The 16,270-nt window shown below is 51.8% G+C and overlaps 1 protein-coding gene across 1 annotated transcript in view; it reads right to left on the bottom strand.

The window, feature by feature from the left end:
* The window catches only part of IFT80 (intraflagellar transport 80), a 455,321-nt gene that overhangs the window by 300,473 nt on the left and 138,578 nt on the right, over positions 1-16,270 (bottom strand). The window contains exon 8 of the mRNA XM_085634720.1: positions 14,758-14,895. Within this exon, the coding sequence (XP_085490846.1) occupies positions 14,758-14,895 (138 nt within the window). The remainder of the gene's footprint in view (positions 1-14,757; positions 14,896-16,270) is intronic.

Raw genomic sequence — 16,270 nt, 5'->3', positions numbered from 1 at the left:
GACCCTCGCACTTGGAGGTCGGAGGGCCCGGGATGAAGGTGTCCAGACACCCAGCAGGGGGTGGAGCCGGCGCCTGGGGGAGCTGGAGGCGATCGGCACCTGGCGGGGGAAGAGCTCTTGACACTTCGTCCTCCCATTGACCTGCCAAGTGGTCCGCTCACCTCCCGGGTGGATGGTGGTGCCGGGATGTCGGGGCCGGCCAGGCCCGGGGTTAGGGTCGGGGCTAGGCCACGCGGCCTCGTGGTGCAGGGCCCAAGATGGCGGCTTGAACCGGCCGGGGGAGCCGGTGGGGCTGGGCCCCGTGATGAGTAGAGGTCCGAGGGCAGAAGATCCGTCGTGAGACGGGGTACAGGTGCTTTTCGTGGGTTATGCTTGGTGGGCCGGAGCTCGGGCCCTGTCGTGCGGGGAGGGAGCAAGCCCTTCGTGTGGCCTGTCCAACAGTCCATTTTTGAAATCTAAAAATATTTCTATCTCGAAACGTGCTTGCCTGATTGTATTGATTCAGGTGGGCCGGAGCTCGGGCCCTGTCGTGCAGGGAGGGAGCAAGCCCTTCGTGTGGCCTGTCCAACAGTCCATTTTTGAAATCTAAAAATATTTCTATCTCGAAACGTGCTTGCCTGATTGTATTGATTCAGGTGCCTAAACATATATATAAAGATTTTTTTTTGTTTAAACATGTTTATTAGACTTTGATAGTGTAGATATAGAGAAGCATAGGTTCATACATGAAATACATACTGAAATAGACTGACATTAATGTGGCAGAAGATTGTACATTAGTGGTGATCTTCACACGTAATAGCCTCTTATCATTTGTATTGTCCTGGAAGTACATGCATATTAGGGCTCTCCACATAGCCGAGGTGTGTTAGATAGGATGTTGGTGTCATTAGGAGCTGTGGTTTTCTGTCCCCAGAGTTGGGCTATACATCTACTAACCAATGTCGATACTAAATTACTGGTCTGTATCCCTGGCTAATAAGCGGGGCGTTAAACTGGGGTATGGATACGGGGTCAGCGGGGAGGGGGGTGGGGAGGTGTGCAGACTGAGGGGGGGGGGGGAGCAGTTATTTTGTCCGAGTTCATCTGGTGATCCAGTGTGCTACTGCCGTGAATGCAGGGGGGAGGTGATTATCTCCCTGATGCAATCTGGAGTTGAGCTCATACGCAAGAGTTGCTATGGGGTGTCCCAGGTGTGTGTGCGCACCACTTCGGTATGTCTTTCAGGAGCCTAAATATATATATAAAGATATGTGTTATTTTTATAAATTGATGTGTATCTCATTATGTGTGTACCATTTATTGACTGTGTGTACTGCAGATGCCTAACACTCCTCTCTGATATGCCTAAGGCTGCTCGACCATACTAACCCCTAAAAAAGCATTTTGCGATTGCTAGAGAAAACCCATGTCCACTCATATGGGCATACTGGACTCCTTGCACAGTATACCTCTTTTTGGTATACTATATAAAGAGCCAGCTTCCTACATTGGTGGTGCAGCGGTGAGATACAAGACTTGACATCTGCTGTACCACTTGTTTAATAGGTGATACCACTGAGGAATCCAAAATTGTCCTTAGCTAGAAACATTTTTGTCAATTTAGATTTTTTTATAAATTGTTTTAAATAACTGATTGGGCCTTGTGTTAAGTCCCCCGGTTCAAACCGTTTAAAATTTAAAAAGGATTTGAGCTAGTTAGGCCCTTTAGAAATCTTTCTAAGGATTTTTTGGGCTAAATTTCTAAAAAACAAAGTCTCAACTACTTTAAAAGCACGACTGGGGGGGCGTGGCCAAGATGGCGGGGTGAGCGGACGCTTCCTCCCGTAGCTCCTCCGGCCCGGCCAAGCTAAAGCCCTTTTCTTATGCTTCTCTCCCCCCGCTGAGGCTCAGCGCGGGAGAGGAGCGTGGCGGAACATCAGGGGCATACACCGGTGCTGTTTTTGTCCGGATCGCCCCGGGGGAACCCCCCCAAAAGTTCGCCCGAGATCAAGGGACGACGGCGGCGAGCCCGAGGGGCGGAGCGTATTGAAGAGCTGTCCGGGCGCCTTGGTTGGGCCTGGTGCTGAAAGTTGCGGTTTGGAGGGGATCTGGCCCGCCGCTTGACGGTGACTGAAGGAGCCTGGCAGGAAGGGGCCCGACGGTGTGGACGGCTTAGGACGGGTGCCCTGGCACTCGGGCTGGTGATGGCGACACCTTGCATTGCGGAAGCCCTGACCCCTAGCCGAGGCACGGCGGACTCTCTGATGGGGTCGGACCATCTGGCCCCCTGTGCGTGACAATCAGGGGCCGGGGGTGGAACTTATTTTACGGCGGGGTGCCTCGGAGGCCCCGGAGGTGTCGCCGGGCCTAGTCGTTTTGGCTGGCTCCGACCGGCCGCCATTTTGTCCCCGAAGGAGCAGTGGTGGCGGTTTCCGCTGAAGTCCTGGCTGCTGGCGGCGGGCGACCTCCCGCTATTGCTGGACTGACTACCGGAGGGATGAGCTGTTGGGACCCCTCCGCTGCGGCCCCCTTGGTTGTCTCACGCTAGCTCTTGCGGCTGCCGGTGACCGGACTAGGCCGCCATTTTGTCACCTGTGACGCAGCGACCTCACTTGTGGGGGATACCCGGGCCGAGTGCTAGCCGGCGGCTGAGCTTCCCTGGGGCACCTGGACCAGTGCCCGACTGTGGAGCTGGCGATGTCTGGAAAAGGAGGCCCGAAGAAAGGGGACCGTACTCTGCCGGACATGCTTGGCAGGGCCCAGCACTTGCGGGACAGGGCACAGCCCTCACCGGGGCCCTCCCGGGCTCCGGCAGATGTGACTGGAGGGGAGCCACCCGTCACGAGGGCCTTTATGGAGGAACTGTTTAGCTCCCTCAGGGAGGACTTCCAGACACTGAAGCGGGAGGTGGCCAGCGAGGTCCGAGAAGTGCGCAGAGAGGTGGAGGGCCTAGGTGAGCGTGTGGAAGCGGCGGAGACGGAGGGCCAACAGCGAGCGGAGGAGATAGTCCATCTCCAGCAGGACGTTCTTCGCCTCCGGGAACAGTGTGTGGAGCTCCAGGCCCACTCTGAGGACCTTGAGAACAGATCTCGGAGGAACAACATCCGAGTGCGGGGCGTGCCGACTGCGGATGAGGGGTCCGATCTGGGGGGCTACCTGCGGGCCCTGTTCCGAGAGATCCTGGGGGAGGCCACGGACTTTCCCATCAGCATCGACAGGGCGCATAGGGTTGGCCGTCAGCGCCAGCCATCAGCACCCCCGCCGGACATTCTGGCCTTCCTGCCCGACTTTCCACTAAAGGAGCGTATCATGGCTGAAGCCCGCAGGAAACAGCCCCTGACCTTTCGGGATCGGCCAGTGGCGCTTTACCAGGACCTCTCCGCCATCACTCTGCAGAAACGCAGGTCCTTTAGGATTGCCACTGACTTTTTGCGCGAGCATGAGACGCCGTACTCTTGGGGTCACCCCTTCCGCCTGATTTTTCGGTGGAACGGAGTATTACACCAGCTACGCTCCTTGCAAGACATTTGTGGTGTCCTGGGGCTCACGGCAGCGGAGGAGGAGGGAGCTACGCCGTCGTGGAGGTCCTCGGAGGGACGGAATCGGCGGAGGTCAACGAGGCGGCGCTCAGCGACCAGCGCAGGGCGCCCAGACTCCCCTACCATTAGGGCGGACAGGGCTGACGCCCTGAGGGCGGCGGCCGGGGACTCAACCGGCTCCTCTAGCGTGGCCTTGACGGCCTAACACGCACTCCGGGGGGAGATGTCTTTAGCTTCTTAACATGCTTGGCACGGGGCGGGGGGGTTGGGGGGAGCGGGGGGAGGTGAGTGGCTGGACGTCCACTTTGCTCTTTTCTACGGACTTGCCCTTTGGGGCTTGACTGAGACTATGGGGTGTTTGAGTTTGGGGATGGCTAGTTGCCGAGGTTGGGTTTTGGGTGGGGGAGGGGGTTGTTTTGGGGTTGGGAAGGTCCCGTCCGATGTTGTCTATGCCCGCTTTGTTTTGGCTTGTCCCGCGCTGCGGCCCCGCGCGCCCCGCCCGCTGATTCCCTACCCATTGCATGGCGCTCCCGATCCCTGTGAGGAATGCCGGGCCTAAAGGTAGTGACCCTTAATGTTCAGGGTCTGAATAACCCGGTGAAGCGCAGAGCGATCCTGTCGTTGCTGGAGGGGACGCAGGCGGACATTTGCCTTTTGCAGGAGACACACTTATTGCCCCGAGATTGCCATAGGATGCGCTCAGCTAAGTTCCCCACCCAGTTCTTTTCCTCGGCAGCGAACAAGACAGCGGGGGTGGCCATTCTCCTAGCGAGCTCCTTTCGGGGGGAGGTGTTGCATAAGTGTGCTGAACAGAAGGGGAGGCTCCTTGCGTATCGCATGCGCCTGGGAGGCACAGCATTTACAGTTGGCTCCGTTTATAGCCCAAACGAGCATCAAGAGCGCTTCCTAGATTCCGCGCTGGTGGATGTCACTGCTTCCCCAGACCGACACATTATCTTGGGCGGAGACCTCAACATTGTCTTTGACTCTGGGATGGACAGATCGGCCCAGCGCTTTCCGCAGACGGGGGAGCTGTCCCAGGATGGGAAGGCCCGGATTGCGGAAATGGACTTGCATGATCTCTGGCGCTCCCTGCACCCCACGGATAGGGACTACTCTTTCTTCTCGCACGCACACCGCACCTACTCACGGCTGGACTACCTCCTGGTGAGTGGACCGATGCGTGCCGCTGCCACGGCGGCGGACATCGGGGTCCTGTCCCTGTCTGACCATTCTCCAGTCACCGGCGTTTTCCGGTGGCCGGCGGCCTCCCCCTCTCGGGGGGCGTGGCGCCTCCGGGACACACTTCTACACAAAAAATCGGTGGTACAACGCGTCGGGGAGGTCATACGGGACTATCTCACTCACAACAGCAACACTGACACTTCGCAGGCGACACAGTGGGCGGCACTGAAGGCCGTCTTACGGGGGGAATTCATCTCTATCTCTGCAGCCGAGAATAAGGAGCGGCAACTGAAGAGGGATGAGTTGACAGCCCAAGTCCGGGAGCTTGAGCAGGTCCACCGCCGTACGGGAGCGCCGAGGGTATGGAAGCAGTTGCAGGCAGCGAGGAAGCTCCTCTCGGCTCTGGATCTTGATAGGGCGGAGTACGCCGCCTTACGCTTGAAACATGCCTACTACACTGGGGGGGACAGATGTGGCAAGCTCCTAGCACACCGGCTCCGGGTCGCGCAACAGCGCAGCGTGGTGAAAGAACTGGTGGGTGCGGACGGGGGGGGTTGTCTCCGGGGACGCGGAGGTAGCGGAGACTTTCCGCGGCTTCTACGAGGCGCTGTATGCTGAGGAGCCCTCCTCGCCACGGGATGCCGATAGCTATTTGGAGTCGGTGACCCTCCCGGTACTGGACCCGGCTCAGGCTGACCACCTGGAGCGGGACATCCATGTGGAGGAGGTGATTTCGGCTATCGCGCGGCTGAAACATGGCAAGGCCCCGGGCCCGGACGGGTACACGTCGCTATTCTACAAGACTTTTTGCACGACCGTGGCCCCTGTCCTTACGCGGCTGTTTAACTCCTTCTCCGAACCGGGAGCCATCCCTCCGGATCTCCTGAGGGCGACGGTCGCGGTAATCCCGAAGCCTGGGAAGGACCGGGCCCTCTGCGGCTCGTACCGGCCCATCTCGCTCCTAAATGTCGACCTCAAGTTGTACACGGGGATTCTCGCATCCAGGCTGGGTCCACACCTCCCCGACTTGGTGGAGGCGGACCAGGCTGGTTTTGTGCCCGGTAGACAGACGGTTGACAACACCAAGAGAGTGGCGCATGTTCTGGAGAAGGCCTCAAGGATCTCGGGGGAGCGGATGTTGTTGTCCGTTGATGCGGAGAAGGCCTTCGACAGAGTTCACTGGCCGTATCTTGAGCGGGTCCTCACAAAACTGGGAATCGGCGATAAGTTCCGCACCATGGTATTTAATTGCTATAAGCATCCTTCAGCGTCGGTGCGGGTAAACGGGTGTAGCTCTGGTGGCTTCGCCATCGAGCGCGGCACGCGGCAGGGCTGCCCTCTCTCGCCGCTCCTGTTTGCCCTCTACATGGAGCCGTTTGCTCAGAGGATCCGTAATAATCCGGATGCTGTCGGGGTCCGGATGGGCCGGTACGTCCACACCGTCAGTCTCTACGCGGATGATGTCCTGCTGACTTTGGATGACCCTAGGAGGTCGCTACCTGCTTGCCTCCGAGAGTTGGACGCCTTTGCGGGGGTGGCCGGCTTCAAAATGAATATGAGCAAGTCGATGGCATTAGACGTGTCCCTGGCTGCGGACACCAGGAGGGATCTTCAACGGCTCTTCCCCATGCAGTGGTCCTCGTCCACGGTGCCGTATCTGGGGATTTTGCTGGCGCCTACATTATCGGAGATGGTTACGGCCAATTATGCCTCCCTCAGCAGGAAGATCAAGGACGAGCTTGGCCGATGGAACAAAGGCCTGCTGTCCTGGCTGGGGCGAATCGCGGCGGTCAAAATGACGGTGCTGCCCCAGATACTATATCTTTTTCGAGCCCTTCCGCTCCAGCCCCCGGTGGGCTGGATCCGACAAATGCAGGCTGACATCTCCCGCTTTGTCTGGCAGGGCCGCAGGCCACGCATGAAGAGAGTCCTCTCCACGCTCGCTCCGGAAGCGGGGGGTCTCGGCATTCCGGACCTCCGTAAGTACTTTCAGGCGGCACAGCTTCGCTATCTGGTGGAGTGGAGCAGGTGGGAGTCCGACAAACATTGGCTTTTTCAAGACCAGGCAGTGGCGGGCCGCACCTTACAAGAGGTCCCATTCTTGCGCCGCACGCACCGCCCCCCTAATCTTTACGCCTCCTTTGTTACGCGGGTCCCCCTGCGTGTGTGGGACGCGGTCTGCGAAACCCGGGGCCTCACCACCTTCCCCTCGCCGCTCTCGCCCATTGCGGGCAACCCGGACTTCTCCCCAGGGATGGAGCCGGGGGTTTTCTCCCACTGGGTACGGGCGGGCTGCAGGGCACTCTTCCAGATCTATGGTCCGGAGGGCGTGGTTCCTTTTCAGCAACTCCGCCAGGAGTTCGGCCTGACGGAGCTGGACAGATTGCGCTACATGCAAGTTCGGCATTGGGCCCTCCAGCCTCAGGTGCGTGCCACCGCTGCCCGTCCAATTACACCGTACGAGCGGTGGTTGGCTACTCGGACCTCCGACGCTAAACTGATCACTGATCTGTATAAACACCTACAACCCCCGCCGTTTCACTACTACAACCCGGGGAGGGAGCGCTGGCACAGGGAATTGGGTAGGACACTCAGCCACAAGGAATGGGACCAAATTGCGTATCGGGCTCGGCACTCTGCATATCACACGGGCCTTACGGAGACATTCACTAAGGTGTCCACATACTGGTACTACACCCCGGAGAGACTGTATGAAATGCATAAACACACTGACAAGGGGTGCTGGCGGAGCTGCGGGCAGGAAGGTACCCTTACACACATTCTATGGGATTGCCCAGTGCTGACCGCCTACTGGAAAGAAGTCTTGGACGAGGTGGATGAGCACTTTGGGATAGAGCTGCCGCGTCTCCCGGCGTATGTCCTGCTGGGCCTCCCCAATGCCCTAATGTATCCACTGAAGTCCCGCAGGGGTAGGCAGATTGCAATAGCGCTGGGGTCTGCGGTTCAGAACATTCTGATCCACTGGCGCACATCCACCGTCCCCTCCATCACCGGTTGGTTGCATAGGCTCTGGCACGTGCTGGGGATGGAGAAGCTGTCGCTTACGGTTGCGGGGGAGATAGACCAATTTGAAGAGCTATGGCAACCCTTTCTAGCGCTGCTGTCCACTGAATTCCGGGAGCTCACCTGCCCGAGGTACCTTAGGCTTCTCAGGCTGAGGCCGCCGGTGACCCCGGTGGACTAGCTTACATGTGAGATGGGGACCCCCGGGGAGGGGGGGGGGTGCGGGGCTTCCTGGCTAGGGCTGCTTTGATGCGGGACCATAGGACGGGGGGGAGGGGGGAGGGTTGTTGTTTTGTTACTGGGAGGATGGGGGATGGGAGGGGGGGGGATTGTGTTCTGTTGAGGTGTTGATGGGGGGGGATGCTCTTGCTCAGCTTTGGGGTCTCGGATACGCGCGTGGGATTCCACAGCTTGCAATTCTAGCGTTCAGTTACTGTGTTCTTCCCTCTGAGCCACCGCGCCACCTATTGCCAACCCTCTGGAGATGCACCCCCTCTTCTTTGACTGTATTCCATGTATCCTGCCTCCTATCCCCCTCCCCCATGGTTTGTTTTGTCTCAATAAAAAGTTTTAAACATAAAAGCACGACTGGGGTAGCAGATCCTTCCCAGGAGCTCGACCTGGGGCCCTACATGAAACTCAAGATTGACCGATTTAAGTCCCTCTGCCAAGGATGGAACCTCACCATGGGGCCCAGACCCACTAAGGTACATCAGCAAAAGTTGCTTGCAGAAAATGCTAGGTCCCTAGCAGAGGAAGAAACTCCTATTGGAGAAGGGGAGGTGGATGCTTAAGTGGATGATTACTTAGATGATGATTCCAGCAGCAATCCTACTGATACCCAGCACTGGGAGTACTGAAAGTACCCCAGGAGAAGCAGACAGTGAAAATGCAGATCTTCAAAAATTAGCCAAGAGGATAGAATTAGAGGCTAAACTCTTGACTATAGAAAAGTAAAGAGCTGAGATGGGCCTAGGACACATCTTTTTGGGCAGCAACATTTTAACTAGGGAGAAAGAAGACACTTTTGACCCTGAGTTCCCCACAGGTATTGTTCCCAAAGATGTAGAGGGTGATGATATCACCAAATGGTTTACAACCTTTTGAGAGGGCTTGTAGAATGAGGAAACTCAGCCAAAAGTACGCTCTCTTTTCTGGGAGCTGTTTTCAGGAATGAGACCGTTGCAGAGTCCTATGACCTCAAGAAGGATACTCTGATTGAGGGCTTTGGACACACCACTGAGAAATACAGGATCAGGTTCAGAGTAACTAAAAAAAAAAAAAACAAGTCAGACCTGGGTAGATTTTGTTGACTTCTCAGTCAAAACACTAGGTGGCTGGTGGAAAGGTAACAAGGTGCAAGACTGTGATTGGCTTTATAATCTTATTATGAAAGAACGTTTGTTGAGTAACTGTTTCCCTGAAAAGTTGCATCAGTACCTGGTAGACCTAGGTCCACTTTCTCCCCAATAATTGGGAAAAAAGGCAGACCACTGGGTCAAGACAAGGGTAACCAAGACCACTCATGGTGGTAATAACTAAAAGGGAGGGGTTGCTAAGCCCTCCTAAGGGAAAGATGGTGACCAGTCAAAAGATAAAAACAAAAGTGTTTTTAAGGCCCTTAAAAACCTGTGCAGGTTGGTGGAGCCGAGACTATACAAAGACCAGGGGTGGGTACCAGGGTAAGAACTGGGATCCCAAGAGAAATGGTGTTTTCATTGCAAAGTCAATGGGCACCGAACTGGAGACCCTATCTGTCCCAAAAAGAATCCTAGTGCACTTGCAGTACCTAATGCAATGGTAAGTCTCCAGATGGGAATCCAGGTGAGCCCTGACCAAGTCAGAGAGCTCACTGAAGCAACTCTAGTCTCTGAGGGTGGGGCTGAATATAGCAGCCCTGGCTGTCTGGCCCAGTGACCGGGAAAAATATAGAGACCCACCACATATCAATGGGGTTAGAGTTGAGTACTGAGGGATACAGGTACAAGTGTCACTATGGTGACTGAAACACTGATATCCCCAGGACAGAATCTGACTGGTGAAAAATGCACAGTCCTCAACGATGATAATCCGACTAAGGTGCATTCCATGGCAATGGTGTCCCTAGAATTCGTAGGGGTTACTGGCCAAAAGAAGGTGCAATTCACGTAGAATGTCTGCTAGGAAATAATTTGGAGTCCTCAGCACAGGTTGAGAGTGAAAAAAAAACACGCAGCTATGCTGGGTATACCTGAATGGGTATGTGTAAAAACAAAAGTACAGTGCAAAGCCCAGGGTGAAAAAGAGGAGTAGGAGCCTGAAATGATGGCCCAATCCTCCTAGGAAAAACGCAGGAAGACTTGGAAACCAGCTTCAAATCAGCCACACAAGCTTAGGTCCGCTCTCTTGAGGGAGAAGACCTGTCAGCCCCAGAGGGAACTGAACCCCAGGATCTTGGGCCTTACCTGGCAGAGCTCCTACGTTCCCGTGTACCCTCCAGGTAAGAGTTGTGCCAACGACAGTGAATCTGTCCTACTCTTGAAAGCCCGAGACAGCAAACTGCTCATCAGGAAAAGGGATATGTCAGTGGCTCCTACCGAACTTATTGAGAGGAAGGACTCCTGTACACTGAGGCCAGAGACTCCAAACCTGGTGCCACTAGGAGAGTGGTAGTGCCTCAAAAGTATAAAGAGTTCTTGTTCACCTTAGCACATGACATCCCCTTAGCTGGGCATCATGGCCAGCCCAAAACTTGGAGGGTTAGTCACCCACTTCTACTAGCCAGGAATGTCCCAGAAGGTGAAGGAGTTTTGCATTTCATGTGCTACCTGCCAAGCCAGTGGCAAAGCAGGTGGCCAGCCAAAATGCCCTCTTAATTTCACTTTCAGTGTTTGGGGTTCACTTAGAAAGGGTAGGGATTGACATTGCTGCCCCCCTAGATCCTTCAAAATCACCAGGGAACAGATTTGTACTGGTGGTAGTGGATCATAACACCAGGTTTCTGAAGCTATTCCCCATGGGACTTTCACTGACCCTGCAGTTGCCAGGGCCTTTATCAGTATCTTTACTAGAGTGGGCTTCCTTAAGGAGGTAGTGTCATGCAGAGATAGTAACTTCATGAGTGGCTACCTGAAAGCCGTGTGGGCTGAATGTGGGGTAACATACACATTTACCACCCCCTATCACCTACAATCAAATGGTTTAGTTGAGATATTCAACAAAACCATGAAAGGCAAGATCAATGGACTCCCTGAAAAAACTCAGAGGGAGATAGGATATCATTTTGCCATGTCTGCCTTTCGCCTGCAGAGCAGTACCACAGAAGGGAGTAGGTGTTTTCCCCTTTGAACTTCTGTTTGGTCATCCTGTAAGGGGACCATTGTGTCTAGTGAAGGAAGGTTGGGTGACACCTTGCAAAGAGCCCAAGCTAGACATAGTGGCCTATGTTTGAGTATGGCTGAAAACATGGAAAAAGCATCCAAAAACCTTGAGGCTAGCCAAGAACAAAAGGCCGCACTGGTGTGGTACCAACCAGGGCAGAAGGTGTGGGGTTTGGAGCCTCTGGCTCAGAGGGCCCTCCAAGACAAATGGAGTGGACCCTACCCTATCCTAGAAAGAAAAAGGGAGGTCACATATCTGGTGGACTTTGGCACACCCAGGAGCCCCAAGAGGGTCATCCATGTGAATGAATCGCCTTATACCCTATCACTACAGGGCTGATGTGGCAATGCTGATGGTCACTGATGAGGATCAGAAAGAAGAGAGTGAACCTCTCCATGACCTCCTCTCTCACAACCCTGCCTCCCTCACAACCCTAAAGATGGGTCAGTAGAAGGAGTTGTCTTTTTAGACACCATCTCTGCCCAAAAGCAGGCTGACTGCAGGCAAGTCCTGTAACAGTATGCTGAGCTATTCTCCTTGACACCTGGTCTGACCAACTGGTGTACGTGTGATGTGCACCACAACTAAAGGAGGAGTGAGAAGTCTTTTTTATGGGTAAACCCTCATCTTCCCAAATAACAAGCTTCAACAAACTGAGGGAGGGGAAACCAAAAGATCAATAAAGTGCATATATGCAATGAATCCAAGATTGGTAAGTCACGGCACCCAGGTAAACTAGTGCTCACCTTACATTTATCTCAGATTTTAAGTATTGTAGTGTTATTAATAATGTTGTTGAACCTGTAACGATGTGTATTTATATATAAAAAATATGTACATATATATAGATCAGTTGGTTGAAGTACACATGATGTGGACACCTGAGACAGTCTACCTGTCAAACACAAAATTTACAGGTATTCTGACCATGTCACGGAGGGCATCAAGGCTGGAAATGGGAGTCATTGAACCCTCTAAGAGCCCCTGGGCCAGCCCAGTTGTTTTAGTCCCCAAATCAGAGATGAGGTTTTGTGTTGCATATAGGGGCTTCAATGCAGTGACCAAGACAGATGCAGCCCCAATTCCTAGGGTAGACGAACTGACCTGAGCCTGAGCTGAAGTGGGCCAACTGTGCCAGCGTGGTCCCTAGACTTCCAGCCTCTAAGCCCACCTTGGGGTTTGGGGTCCCCAGCTGTGGACTTCCAGACACAAAAACAATGTTGCCAATGTGCACTCATTCATAGAAAATAAACCAAGGTTCAGCAAAATAATAACGATCAGATGTGCATCCACACCTTGATGCCGTGTCCAGTGGCAACCAGTGAATAATTAGCTACAAGGATATGGTATGTCATTCACCTTCCGCATTCATTTCCTGCGGTTTGTGACTTAACGGTCGGCGGCACCTCGAACCTTTAAGGATTACCCCTGATGAAGGGTCGTGTTCTAGACCCGAAATGCATTGGGTTGTTGATCATGTTATGGATGAATAACATTCGATTGAATATATTATAAAAGCAAGCTATGCCATTGATGATGGAATGACTAAGAATAAAAATTCCTTTTGAAACATAACAATGGTTTGCATCAAAACGTATGAACTGGATTACAGCTTGGAATAAAGAAGTGATAACAATTAATTTTGTTATTACATGTGTGCTCCCGCCTGTGGGAAGGTTTGGTCCTCCTACATCCTTGTAGCTGACTTCCAGATACCGCCTGCAGCCTTTGTGTGCAGGCCCATCTACCGCGAGACTCCAGTGATGAAACATCCAACACCTCAAGACACCTCTGCACCCACTGCCCCTGGCCCGAGCAGAAGTGGACCAAAGGTATTATCAAGTCCCTGAGCATTGTGAGGCCTGAGCCACCCTGTTGGGTCAGCCTGACCGGCCTCCCAGGCCAAATCTGCAGCCTCTTTCTGACCGATCCCCATTGGCAACCAACTCTGTATTACACCACCGCACCCGGCCACCTTAGTGTCGCTGGAGGTGACCTGCTGGTGTTGCCTTGTACCTTGCTCTGTACTGACTTTAAGTCATGAGGACTGGTTTCGTAAGTCGCTGTAAAGAACTTGCATGCAGTATTTGTTTTCCCTCATAGGATTACATTGCCACCTATGAAACCTGCACTAAGTGTCCATTTTTGAAACCTAAAAGTATTTATATCCTGAAAAGTACTTACCTGATCTTATTGATTCTGGTGCCTAACTATATAGAAAGATATGTGTTATGTTTATAAAATGGTGTGGATCTCCTTATTGAGTCGTGTGTACCATTTATTGACTGTGTGTGTATTGCAGATGTCTAACATAAGCCTAAGGCAGCTCGACCACACTACTCCCTAAAAAGGACCTTGGGATTGCTAGAGCAAGCCCCTGTCCACTCATAAGGGAATATCTGGACTCTTTACACAGCATACCTCTTTTTGGTATACTATATAAAGAGCCAGCTTCCTACACCCTGTTATTCAAATGACTTGCCGCTGACTAGACAAAAGAGGGCCTACCTGTTTAATAGTTGAAGGATATTCATGGGTCTCAATATACTAAGATACTGCCAGTGTCCCCCTAATCATATGGGCAGTAAAATCTCCTCCATCATCTTGGGCGGAATGTGCATTGCAGGCAGCTCCCCTTTTTTCTTCTGGATCTTCAGCATCGTAGATGTTTTCCTTCATCAGTGTACAAGTCAGTTGAGTGGGTAGGGGCAGGGTCATCATCTGAAGATCAGTAGCTACCATCTGCTGGCGAGTTTTTCAAAGATGAAATGCCTACCATTTTTGCAGCCTTCAGAGTAGACAAGTCCATACTTTTGTTTATTTTATTACTGGAATTTCATTTGTTTTCTATGTGAAAGTTCTTTTTTCATCTTCAGGCCTGAAGATGCGGACTGACCAGGTGACCGAGCCGTAGCAGAAGGCTCCTGTCTCACTCCTTTTATGTGTTTTTTTCTATCCAGCTGTAATTCCATTTTTCTCTTCTTGGACGGGTCTGGACTCGCAGGTGCAGAAATGACCTCCCTCATCAGAGTATATGCCAATCTCCTGCTGTGACCCTTCTGGTTCTTTTAAGGAAATGTGCTACAACTGTTATATTTTTTAGGGTCACTGGCTTGGTGAAGGCAATCTATACACAGCATATGCCTGTACTTCACATAAATCTGGCTCTTGCCACAAGCAACAAAGACTGTTTTATACCATTCTAAGTCATCCATACACTTAGCCAGTAATGCAGCTGAAGGCTGGAAATATTGTAAAAAATGTATAGTTTTGAAGCAGAGCTCCAGCTTTAGAGGGTTCTCACATATACGTGCAGTAGAAAATCTGGCACCTGGAGCCTCAGGGAAGGACAGGGAATCTTAGTCACTTCACCTCATTGGCCAGAGTTTGGGTCTATTAATGAGGTGGACAGGCTTCATGTAGTGTATGGGTTTGCTTAATGTTAGTTCATGCAGGAGAAAGTCTGTTATTTACTATTATTGTACTGAGGGTTCCCAGCTTGATGACTGGGAATATTCAAACATGTGAATCTTTGAAAGATTCAGTGTTGGAGAACTTAACATAACAAATAATAGTGAAGTGTTCAAAATATGATCTCACATGACTACAATTTGCAATGCTGGGACCAGTGAATAAATACTTGTTGTATTTCAAGATTACTACTTACCCCAGTTTTATCACACAGACGTAAGGTATGGAAAGAACCAACAGCAAACAATTCTCCATCGGGGGCCCAGGCAACTGATGTGACAGGATATTCATGAGATGGTGAACTGTACAGTAAACGGCCATAGCTATCCCAAACCTGAAGGAGGGGAAAATGATTTAAATATACTAAAGCCATCATAGGGTATTCCCATTTTACATTTATGATGTCAAAAACGAATATGCATTTATAAATTAGAACATCTTCTGTCTCAAAGTGTGCACCCTTTGGAATGATATGCAGAATACAAAATTGTTGCTGTTAGCTGAAGCAATAAAAACATTATTTAAAATGTATGTCGTGTGCATGCTTGCGAGTAAGAGTAAGTGTATGTGAGAGAAAACCTGTAGTTGTGGGCATGAATGACGTGTGAAAGTGAGTGAGAGTCGGTGACAGGCAGTGAGAAGGAGTGAAATTGAGTGTCAGTAAGTAGGCAGAAGTCAGAGACAATGAGAATGAGTTTCTTTGCGCAAGAGTGACTGCCAGTGAGTGAGAATAAATAAGAATGAGTCTGAGGACATGTTAGAGAGTATGAGTGAGAAGGAGTGTGAATGAATGAGTCACTGAGTGAGAATGAGTAAGTCAAGGTAAGTGAAAATAAGAATGAGTAAGGTGAATGAGAGTGAGAATGAGTGAGTCAGAGTGAGTGAGAGTATGTGAGAGAGTGAGGAAGGTCGTGAGTTATTGGGTGAGTGCAAGTGAGTGTAAGTGAGAAAGTATTAGTCAGAGTAAGAAAGATTTTAGTGAGTTCGAGTGACAGAGTGCAAGAGTGAGAGAGAACAAAAGAGTGAAAGTGAGTGAGAATGAGTTTGAGTGAGAACGTGGTGTTATTACTGCAAGTCTGCCATTGGCCCTAGCATATAGAAGAACATTTTTGTCATATAGAGACAACCATGTCAAAATACTGGCACTAGCATACTGCAGGTAATGTTTTGCATAATGATTACCTCTGGCAAAATAATATTTGGCATACCAGAGGTAATTCCTGGCATGTGAGGCACCCAATGAAAAATGCTACGCTACTTGAAGAAATTCTTGACAAAGATGGCACCCATAGCAAAATGCTGGCGCTAGCACATTGGAGGTAGTTCTTGACGTAAGGATCACCCATAGTATATGGGCAGCATTTAGTGCAAAATTCTGGCACTGGCATATTATATATAGGTTTTGGCAAAAGTTGGTACCCACGGCAAAAGGATGGCCAAGGCACAATAGAAAAAAGAACAATTGATGTTCCTTTTCCCGCCCTAAGTGGGAAGGGTATGCCCAGACGTGGGTCCCGTGCTCACTGCACCACTGGATTCAAGCTAGCCTGGCTGATGGAAGGGTGATGCCCCAAAACCGGTCCCAGGATGCTTATTTCCGTTCAAGGGAGGACCTGGCTTGGCAGTTCGGGCTGGACTGCTCCCATGAGGAACAGGGTCAAGACTTATTTGCATATGGCTGGGTCCAAACTGGGGTGGCGTGGGGAACA

The sequence above is a fragment of the Triturus cristatus genome, chromosome 11 (assembly GCF_964204655.1).
Source record: "Triturus cristatus chromosome 11, aTriCri1.1, whole genome shotgun sequence".
Lineage (NCBI taxonomy): Eukaryota > Metazoa > Chordata > Amphibia > Caudata > Salamandridae > Triturus > Triturus cristatus.
Note: the sequence above shows the minus strand (reverse complement) of the source record. Positions and strands in the feature narration are given on the sequence as shown.